At 51.1% G+C, this 11,152-nt stretch overlaps 1 protein-coding gene across 1 annotated transcript; it reads left to right on the top strand.

The window, feature by feature from the left end:
- The first annotated feature begins 34 nt into the window (after nt 1-34).
- Nucleotides 35-3,498, top strand: IRF2BPL (interferon regulatory factor 2 binding protein like). The gene has a single exon (XM_026057220.1). It carries the CDS (start codon nt 519-521, stop codon nt 2,757-2,759), a length of 2,241 nt encoding a protein of 746 aa, XP_025913005.1. The 5' UTR covers nt 35-518; the 3' UTR covers nt 2,760-3,498.
- The last annotated feature ends 7,654 nt before the right edge of the window (nt 3,499-11,152 follow it).

The raw sequence follows: 11,152 nt of genomic DNA, 5'->3' as shown, positions 1-11,152 counted from the left end.
CCGGGGTCGCTCCCGCACCGCCGGCGCCCAGCGCTCGGGGAAGCCGCCGCCGCCGCCGCTCCCGCGGCCGGACAGCTCCGCGTGGGTGCCCCTCTTTCGCTCGCAGCGGTGGATCAGCACGTAGCGAAGTGCGAGCTCGTAAGGCAGCAGCGGCGGGTGGAAGGTGACCCCCCCATCTTCCTCCGTGCACCCCCGCCTCCTCCCGGAGGAGGAGCAGCGGAGAGCGAGAGCGCAGGGAAACAGAAGCGGCTAGAAGGCGACCCCCACCCCAGCCCCCCGGAGGAGCAGTAGAAGCCGTTCCCCACCCCACCGGGGCAGCAGTGGCAGGACCAGGTAGAAGAAGCCTTCTCCGGCAGCAGGAGTGAGTTAAACGTAGCCGATCCCCCTGCTGAAAGGGGCAACAGGACCAGGTACGGAGAGCCACCCCCGCCTCCACCGCCCGGGGGGGAAGACTCAGCCAGCCCCCTACCCCGCCGGCAGCGGCAGCAGCGGCAGGAGCTCCCCCGGCCACCGTCACCATGTCCGCCGCGCAGGTGTCGTCGTCCCGGAGACAGTCATGCTACCTGTGCGACCTGCCCCGTATGCCCTGGGCCATGATCTGGGACTTCACGGAGCCCGTGTGCCGCGGCTGCGTCAACTACGAGGGCGCCGACCGCATCGAGTTCGTGATCGAGACGGCCCGGCAGCTGAAGCGGGCGCACGGCTGCTTCCAGGACGGCCGCTCCCCGGGCCCCCCGCCGCCGGTCGGCGTCAAGGCAGTGTCGCTCTCCGCCAAGGAAGCCGCGGCGGCGGCGGCGGCGGCCCAGCAGCAGCTCAACCATGTGGACGCCTCCTCCAAGGCAGCCTCGGCGGGGCTGCCCCAGTCCAGCCTGGACCGCTACGGGCTCAGCGCCGCGGCGGCCGAGCAGCGCAGCCGCTTTGAGTACCCGCCGCCGCCGGGCAGCCTGGGCAGCAGCCACGGTGCCCGCCTGCCCAACGGGCTGGGGGGGCCCAACGGCTTCCCCAAGCCGCCTGAGGACGGGCCCCCGGAGCTGAACCGGCAGAGCCCCAACTCCTCGTCCTCCTCGTCCTCCTCCCGCCGCGGGGCGCACGGCGGGCTGGTGTCCGGCCTGCCCCCGGGGGCCGCCGGCGCCCAGATGAACGTGCCCCCCAACCTGCTGCCGCAGACCTTGCTGAACGGGCCGGCCGCCTCCAGCGTGGCGCTGCCGCCGCCGCACGGGGGGCTGAGCGGCCGCGGCGGCGGGGGACCCGCGGCTCCCTCCGCCTCCTCCCAAGGAGGCACCTGCAGCGGCGGCGGCGGCGCCGGGGGAGGCGGCGGCTCGTCCTCCGAGGCCTGCGGCAAGCGGCCGGGCTCGGTGTCCAGCAGTGACCAGGAGCGGGAGCTGAAGGAGAAGCAGCGCAACGCGGAGGCGCTGGCCGAGCTCAGCGAGAGCTTGCGGAACCGGGCCGAGGAGTGGGCCAGCAAGCCCAAAATCGTGCGGGACACGCTGCTCACGCTGGCCGGCTGCACCCCCTACGAGGTGCGCTTCAAGAAGGATCATGCCCTGCTCGGCCGCGTATTTGCCTTTGACGCTGTCTCCAAGCCGGGCATGGACTATGAGCTGAAGCTCTTCATCGAGTACCCGAGCGGCTCCGGCACCGTCTTCTCCAGCGCCTCCGGCGTGGCCAAGCAGATGTACCAGGACTGCATGAAGGACTTCGGCCGCGGCCTCTCCTCGGGCTTTAAGTACCTGGAGTACGAGAAGAAGCACGGCTCCGGCGACTGGCGGCTCCTGGGGGACCTGCTGCCCGAGTCCGTGCGCTTCTTTAAGGAGCTGGTGGGCGCTGACATGCTGCCGCAGCCCTACCTGGACGCCAGCTGCCCCATGCTGCCCACGGCGCTGGTGAGCCTCCCGCGGCCGGGCGCCGGGGCCGGCGGGGCGCAGGGCACGGCCGCCGCCTCTAGGGGACCCGGCGGCGGCGGCGGCGGCGGCGGCGGCGGCGGCGGCGGGGCCATGCGCAAGAGGAAAGCGTCTCCCGAGCCCTCGGACTCGGCCGAGGGGGCTCTGAAGCTCAGCGACGAGCAGCAGCGGCAGCAGTGGATGGCCAGCCAGAGCGAAGCGCTCAAGCTCACCATGTCGGCCGGGGGCTTCGGGGCGGTGCACGGCGGGGGCCCCCCGCCGCCGCCGCCGCCTCCCCTCGGGCCTCACTCCAACCGGACCACGCCGCCCGAGTCCGCCCCCCAGAACGGACAGTCCCCCATGGCCGCGCTCATGTCGGTGGCCGACACGCTGGGCAATGCCCACTCGCCCAAGGACGGCAGCTCGGTGCACTCCACCACGTCCACCCGCAGGAACAGCAGCAGCCCCGTGTCGCCGGCCTCCGTGCCGGGCCAGCGCCGCCTGGCCTCCCGCAACGGGGACATGAACCTGCAAGTGGCCCCTCCTCCCCCCAGCGCCCACCCCGCCATGGACCAAGTGCACCCCCAAAACATTCCGGACTCCCCCATGGCCAACAGCGGGCCCCTGTGCTGCACCATTTGCCACGAACGCTTGGAGGACACCCACTTTGTTCAGTGCCCCTCTGTGCCCAGCCACAAGTTCTGCTTCCCTTGTTCCAGAGAGAGCATCAAGGCCCAAGGGGCGACTGGTGAAGTCTACTGCCCCAGCGGAGAGAAATGCCCCCTAGTAGGTTCCAATGTGCCTTGGGCATTTATGCAGGGCGAGATCGCTACCATTTTAGCTGGGGACGTTAAAGTGAAAAAGGAGAGAGACCCTTGAATAGGAAATCCAATCCCTTCAGACTCCTGAAGATGTAGAATTGTGAATATAACAAACTGCAAAAGTTAGTCTTATGTATAGACATTATTTTCGTCGTATGTTTCTATATTTTGAAACAAAGGTATGTACTCTTCTTCATTTGAAGGATAGAGCTGGTTTTTGTTAAACAGAATATAATATTGTTTGGTTACTACATAATACCTGTTCTCATTTCTTTGGCAGTGTGTTGGCTAGGTACAAAGTTAATAGCCCTTAGCGATTACCTGCTGCTGGTGTGTATTTTTGTAAATGTATGCACTTCTCTGAAAGAAGAAGAAAAACACAGAAAAACACAAAAAAATTTTTTTTTTGCCAAGGCCAGTGTTGATGCCTAAAATTTGCTACAAAAATGGTGACAGCTTATGTTTTACAAGCCCTGAGTGTTAGTCTTTCACTTTATTTCTTTTTGGTTTTGTTTTTTTGTTTGCAAAACGGTGGGGTGGCTCTGGGGGGGAGGGTGTTTTTCGTTGCAAGTTTGTAAGGAAAATGTTTCAGTTTGTTTCTATTGATCTGAACGTTTTTAATCTTCATGTGTTTTTTGTTTTTGCTTTTATTGATGCACGGATGCTTTTGAACAGTAGAGCAAAATGCTGTACATGAAAAACATGCTCTGTTTGTCCTTTATACATTTCTGTAGTTAACAGAACACTGTAATGTGCCTTGGAGCTTAGTAAATTGTAATAAATTCAATTGATATTAATACTTCCTGAGTAGCAAGTTTTATTTTTCTCAGAGCTTAGGCAGCATATGCAAGCCATGTTGCCTTTTTAAAAGTCTCAGTTGTATCGAGAGCCTGCAGTTCGTTGTGATAATTGTGGCACTCGTACGCACACTTTCACATATATGTAGTAGGATGATGATGTTGATGGTGTTATCAAACTTATCTAAATCTTGGCACTGTGCCTATTTACATTTCACCTTTAATGTTGCAGTAACAGTTGCTGACTAAGCATTTTCTATTTACTGTTTCTGCATCTCATTTCCTCCTCCCTTCACCCTCCCCCCCCCCCAGCTCTTCAGCTGCACACAGTGTTTGCAATACAGGATGCATCCATTGCCTGTGCAATTTAATAAGGCTTGAAATTTGAGATTAAACACTCTTTTGCAAAAAACAGCATCACGTGGTTAATAATTTTAGTTGATTTAAAAAGTGGTTGTTGAAGCTCAGTGTTAATCCTAGACTCTTGATAATTCAGGACTGTAGTTGAGCACAGCACAAAAATGGGTAGTGGGGGCTGACAGCTTCTGTAGCTGGTGTTGCAGCTGGTGGGTAGCTACCTCTTGTAGGCATTGGCTTAAGACTGATAAGCTGAGTCGGTGAACAGTTCAGGGGTTGTGTTGTGTTTTCAGGTGGAGGAAGCTGCCTTAAAGCACTGAATTGAAATGCATTCCTTCTGGCAAGGGTCGTCTGTGATTCTTTGTATAATTTACTATATTATATGACATTTGCATTTTCTGGAGATTGGGGAGCCGTGGGATACCTATTAGGTGATCAACAGGCAAAGTAAATACACAGGCTTCACATTGGCTAGAAAATGCAAACAAACCTGGTGTGAACTTTGTGCTTTACAGTGAGGCAAATGGAGGAAAGACAGAAAACCCTAAACAAAAACAGCAGCAGTGCACAAATCCTTTTCAGTTTGATTAATAGAATACAGAGATGTTCTGAATGCAGTAGTGTCATAGGTGATGAGCTCTGGGTTTTACTGAATATTAAGGGTCCATGAAAAAGATCACACTATGATATGAAGAGGTACTTTTAAAAAGTCTAGATGACGTTTGGTATCTGGTTGCTGTTAATAAGACATTTTTGTTTGTATTCCTGGTGGAAAGGATAAACGGAATGGTAGAAGCCTTGTATACTTAGTGTGCACTGGGATCTCTGCTGGCTGGTGCAGGTACAGAGTCCAGCTGTTTTGTGTGTGTGTGAGGGGGGCTTATGTTTTGAGATTCATTATTTGACATCTCTGTATTTGTGATTTCAGATAATGACCTTGTATTTTGTTATTCTGCCAAGTGATACATAGGTACTTTAAAACCTCATAACCTATTGTTCTGATGTAATGAACTTGAGTGAATAATGCACAAAAATAATGTTTTGAGTTAATTATAGGATACAAACTATACTTTTGGAGGAAGATGGATTTGTACTGATCCTATTTTAAATTATTTTTAAACATGCAGTTAACCACACAGCAGTTCTATTTCCAAATCAAGAGAGAGGGGGATTAAAATTGTGGGTTATTGACTGACAGAGCAAAAAAATTCTACACATGGATGAAATTCAACTTTAACCCTAGTAGAGAGAGAAGTAATATTCATGTGTGAATTGCAACTGCCATTAAAATAGAAAAACTGCTGGCTAGTCACAGAAGCGTAAATACCCTGATTTATATAAACAGATCTACTCTTGTAATCTTGAAATCAGACATCAATAGTTAAAGAGAGCTCAGTTTGGTGGATTTCTTTAATTGAGGAGCTTTCTTTAAAAGCTTTTAGGAGTCAGAATTTCTAAAACATAAGCCTATTTGTGAGACTCCTCAGTTGGATTTTCAGCAGGCAAAGGAAAGGTAAGGGGCAGTGAGCATAACGTGGAAGATAAACTTGAAGTAAATTGTAATACTGCAGTTAATTAAAGTTAACCATAGCTACAGGGCATTTGTTGTATGGAGGTTTTTTGTAACCATGTGACCTTTTCTTTTACTCTGGCTCATTAAGAAGCCAGTCTGGGCATATTAGCCAGCATTTCTTTGAACCCACTCCATAGGCTTTTCTCTTTTTGAAGATGCCCACAGCTGACAAACAAGCTGTAACCTTTTTTCGAGGAGGGGGAAAGGGGAGCTGTAGAGTGATCTCAGTTACAGAGATTCAGCCCATTTCTGTATTTTACGGTAATGCTCCCCTCCCCCATATTTGCCAGTTATTTAAGGTAAAGCCAAATGTTTGCTTGAATAAATCATGTGTGTGAGCTTATTTGCCCAGGTGGTCATTTGTTGTGCTCTCATTCCTTCTTGTAATAGGGAAGTATTTAAATGGTTTATTTTCCCAAGGAGATTTTTTTTTCCAGTTAGATTATTCTTGACATTTCTTTTAATAGCTCTGCAGCCTTATTTTCTAAGAAACGGGTTAGAACACGTGTGTCACTGGATGTTTGTGTTTTTAAGCGTTGGCAGCTCTGTGTGAGTTGGAGATGGAAGTGTTTGTGCAGCGAAGAGATGATATGTCCATTTGGGGGAAATACTACACAGTTCCGCCAAAAGCCTTGAGTTCACCAGTGCTAACTGGTGTCATTTAGTGCAAATCTTGTTATCTTTTTTATTTGCTTAGCAATGTTGTGCATGCAAGCATGCTCTTCCTCCCCCCTCCCTCCCTTCAACATTTAAGCTCCAAACTAGTCAGGACTAACATTGTTTTGAAACTGCAATCTCTTCAAATAGGCTGGCTGCCAGCATAGCTTTGCAAAGCTGCAGTAGTCACTGGAAAAGTGTTGTCTTTACTTCTTTACTTGTCTTGTGAGATGAGTTTTTCTTCTTCTCAAGGCAAAGGGCTTTGTCTCCTCAGAGCTCCTAGGTTCCCAGCTTACTATGCAGGAGTCGCTTTGCAGCTTCCCCCTTTTCCAGTTCTTGCCATTTTCTTTTTTGTGGTATGCAGCCATTCTCCATTCATAGTGGGGTGGTTTGTGTTGTGCATTAGCAGCCTCTTTCTCTGCCAAAGTGACACATCCCGTAGATTTGCAGCAGAGTACTGAACTGTCACTGTAATGCTGACTCTTGTAAGGCTATTCTTGAAGCAGAACAGCTTCCCCCTTGGCGTTCAGCCATCAGAATACATTATAGCATGTATTTTCTACCCAAAACATAGCTCTGTACCTACATAGTTGCCCTTACAGTCATCCCCTGGAAGAAGCAGAGGGCATAGTTATACCATCCTGTGTAGAAACAGACACTGCATAAAAATGCTGGGTCTRTTTTCAAGGTCTCTGAAAACTCTGTACTGAGATTTTGTTGTTTCAGTCCCTGCATTAAAACCTGTAATATAGACCGGGAATGGTCCGTTGATGGGGTGATACGAACAGAATTGCAGACAAGGTCTTCTTCCTGGTGTATGTCTTAAAAGAAGGATTAGGTGTGTGTGCAGAGTGAGGCTACTACTCGGCTCCTCCGATGAGCTGGGCGAGTGTCTCCCTCTGCACGTGTTTGCCCCAGGGCAGCCCAGCCCCACGCTGCCGGCCCTGCAGSAGGCTCTGCGGGAAGCCAGCTCTTCTCCCCGGGAACAAGCTCGCCTACCCCTGTGAGAAGAAACATGGGAGATTACATGCCATTTCAAGTTTCTGACAGCAAACACACTGCCTCTCAGCCATTCAGGGAATTGTAGAGCAAAAAGCAGAAGGGAGCAGTTAGACATGTGAATGGGAGGGGGAGGATGTTTGTCACCAGCCTGTCCAGCCGGTGCGGTCTCTGACTGGTCGGACTGGCTGCGCTGCCCGGAGCTAGGTAGGTTCAAGATTGCACAGTCCGACTAGCGTGCTTGGCTTGGCAAAATGAACCTCGCTGGTATGAATGTGCTTTGCTGACGGTGGCTGCAGCCATCCCAAAACGTCTCTCTSTCTCACACGCACACACACACACACGCTGAGTGGTGCCTGCTGACGGGCTGGGATTGCATTCCCCTCGCTGCTGTGTGCCTTGCCTCCGCGATGCACCCTTGTAAGGTTATTTGGAGGAGGTGGGAGCAGGGGTGGAGGTGAGGAAGGTCAAGCTTCTTAGGTTTCAGCTGATTTGGCATCCGCTCACAGCCCTCCCCCCTGTAGCCCAGCACGGTCACATGCACTCGCTGTTGCTTTTATGACCCTTTGCAAAGAAATCTCAAAGAAGATGTGAGCTATTATCGCCCATGAATCACCAGTTATTTTCAGGAAAACAACCCCTTCCTACTCTTATCAGGTTTAATAACGATTAGGGTGAGGAGACTGCATTTCTCCCCTTCCCAGGGCGAACAATAATGGAGAGTTGCAACTTTTTCTCTAGCTGGCAGTATTCCCTCGGCAACGACCCGGGGCGCCGGGCCGATCGGCTCCGAGCCTGCTTTGCCGGCGTTTGCTTTTCTCTCCCTTGGGCAGCGCGAGGGCCCGCGGCTTTGTTCGGGGCTGCCGATCCCCCCGCCGCGCCGAGCGGCCGCGCCGGGCCGGGTGGCGCCGAGCCGAACCGGCCGAACCGGCCGAACCGGGCCGGGCCGCCGCAGCATGTGAGCGGCGCTCGCCTGGGCCCGGCCTAGACGGCCATGTGATCCCCCGCCTGCCTGCCTGCCTGCCTGCCTGCCTGCCTGCCTCCCTCTGCGCAAGGGATGGGAACGGGGACATGAAACATGTCTGTGCAGCTTCAAGGAGCCGAGCAGAATTCCCCGCTGTCATCATCCTCCTCCCCTCCCTCCCTGCGGGCTGCCGGAGGGGAGGGCTGATTACGGCTCTGCCGTTGTTCAAGTAACCTACAAATGGATTTGCATGGAGGCAGGTTGGGAGGGGCAGAGGGGTGGGATTTATTAACAGCAGCTAAATTCGTCGGGATTACTATTAGGCTGAGAGCTTCTCAATGGGAATGATCCCTGGGCGAGCGGTGGGGTGAAGGGGAGGGACTGGAAAGCTCCTTTTCTGCAAATAGGTGAAGGGGTGGCGGGCTGGAGCAAGGAGGGGAGGCAGGCAGGGTGCAGCTGGCTGGGGAAGGCGCTTCACCTCGGCTTAAACTAACCCTCTATTCCGAGCACGCAGCTCCTGGCAGCGCCGCTCATACCAAAGCCTTGACTCAGGGTTATCTGCATGCTGGGTAATGAGCAGCGTCACTGGAGGAATGTGCAGAGAAAGCAGCCATGCTGCTAACCTCCGCTYACTCCTCAGGCAAACCCCTCATTTAGCAGCCTGCTTTTGGCTCCAGCTGCCGCCTCTGGGCTGCAGATGACTGGTCAGAGGACATGGGGGACTTCTCCTTGGGGGGTCGGCCCCAAGGCTGTTTTGAAGCCAAAACAGTGTTTTGTCCTTCTTTAAGCCAGGCCTTTTCATGCAAAGCTGGCCAGTACTTTGCTCACCCTAATTAAGGACTGCACCCAGGAAGGAGTGAAGGCTCTCTTAGACTYACTATGTTAGTTTATCCATTTTCCAGACAGGTAATCTAGAGTGTTTTAAGCAAGGTCACACAGCAAACAACTATCAGAGTGAGGGAGACTGTGGCCTTTGGTTACTGCCCCAACTGCTAATCTCCCTTCCTCTGGGATCTATCTGGCAAGCTGTAGTAATGACTTGCATATGGCTGAACTCAGAAGCGCCTGTGCGATGCAGGTGTTTGGGAACAACAGCTTTCAGTGCCAGGCCATTTGCCTGTAGCCTGTGTCCTTCGCTCAGATAGCTCCAAGGCTGGAGGCTGTTGCAGTTCTTGCTGATGCAACATACTGAGGGCTGGGGTGAAGGAGAGTGCATACCTGTGTGTCAGAGGCAGGAGCTCCCCTTTGGCTATGACGGAAAGCACAGCACATTCAAATCAAAGACAGGATGGGTTGCTTTGAATTGCTGTCTTCAAGACCTATCTGAAGCAATCTCATTCTCCACGGCACACATCGTGGTAACAGGAGAAAAGATCATAGTTTAGCCCAGGTTTTCAATTGAACATGTCCAGACTGGCACACAGTTGGGGTAAGGAGAGCGTGCTTTTGTAGGTTTGATTTGTGTCAGAGCTAGGGGCAGAAAAGGGAGGGAGTGGGAAGTGTGAATATCTGGTCTGCTAATGGAAAATATGGGCCACTGAGTTTAAGATGTTACAGGCTTATTTGATCTAGCTTGATATGCTAGACATATTCTCTTAGAACTCTCTTCCTCAGTGTCTGTAACTCTTGTTTCTGTAAAAAAAAAAAAGTACAAAACAACTAGCATTAAAACAATTGAAATTCTCATCTTTGTACAGAAATAAATTTTGGAATTTTTTTTATTATTTGTTCGGTGATGTTGATATGCTCAACTCTTTGTTATATGTAAAGACAATTCCTCCCTGAAGAACTCAGACTGCAATGATAAGAAAGACCAGTTGGTGCATCTATTCTATCCCACCTCCTTCAGGGAAAGATTGTTCCTTGTATCTTATCAAAAGGAAGCAGCCTTTCAAGAGCTGTACCTTGGTAAGTATGCATACTCATTTTTGGCAAACATTTGTTGTGGTTTCGAGTGGCTCTTCTCTCCCTCCCTCCCTCCTCCCTCCCCCTTTGCAGTCAGCTCTCCTCCTGCTCATCCAACTGTACTTGTTCATCTGTACTCATTGCGTCACTTCTGCTGGAGGGGAGGCAGGAAGAAATGGAACCATAAGGAATAGTATCAGTTATGCGATCCATGGACATCTAGTCACGTTGTGCTAACAAGGATCTGCAACCTAAGATAGATTCATCAGTCAGCAACCTTGATAGGATGTCTAGTGTCTTGTATGACAGGTAAGTACCAGGAAATGATGCAGAATTCTCATGTTCTTGTGTACCTGTCTTATGCTAGAAGAGACAACAGCATTTCTTGAGAACTGTACATTTAATACAAAGAGCAGCTGCTTTCAGTTTTTTGCATGATTAGTTGCAGCCCTGCCTAGATCTTCAGTGTTCTGATGGTTTGATTTTTACAGTAATGCATTGTACATATTTTGCAAGTTACAGCTTGAAACTTCCTCCCAGCAGAAGGTTCTGTCTTTTGGAGGAACCCCACCCTGCTCTCCCTTGAAGATGTGCAATCCCAGACTGTGTCTGAGCATGCCTGAGAAGGCAGGTGCAGCCTGGCTGGATCCTCAGCATTGCCTACAAATAAACATTGTTTAAACAAATTGGACTAATAAGAACATTCAAGCTTCCAGCAATAATCAGGACGGTTTTTGCTCTCTATTCTTTGTTGAGTACCTTTCCCATCCTTTCTCCCTCTGGTTTGTAATCCAGAATATATGACATGATCATGTTGCTATGGAAATTAGTTACAACATAACTTTATAGAACTGCACGCTAGTAATAGCTGTTAATATGTAGCACCTTGTTTAAGACAAAAACATCAGATTAAAGCCACTTAAACCCACATTTCCTTCCTGCAGTTGCAAATAAGAAGCTACATAAAATTAAAGATCAACTTTTTAACATTTTAAGGAAAAAAGATGTATATCTTTCAGCACAGAGCCTGTAAATGCAGTTGTTCTCTTTGTCCATTCCTCCTCAGTTGACCAGCACTTGAATAGCCATCGGGCCTGACCTCCAGCCCAGGAAAGAGGACATGATGCTTAAAGCCTGTACAGTTTCTTCAAAGATTAGAGCCATACAACAAGACCAGAGCAAGGTTGTTTCTCTGATCA

This window comes from Apteryx rowi, unplaced genomic scaffold (genome assembly GCF_003343035.1).
Source record: "Apteryx rowi isolate R43461 unplaced genomic scaffold, aptRow1 scaffold_137, whole genome shotgun sequence".
Classification (NCBI taxonomy): domain Eukaryota; kingdom Metazoa; phylum Chordata; class Aves; order Apterygiformes; family Apterygidae; genus Apteryx; species Apteryx rowi.
The sequence above is the reverse complement of the archived record's forward strand: the minus strand, read 5'-3'. Positions and strand labels throughout refer to the sequence as shown.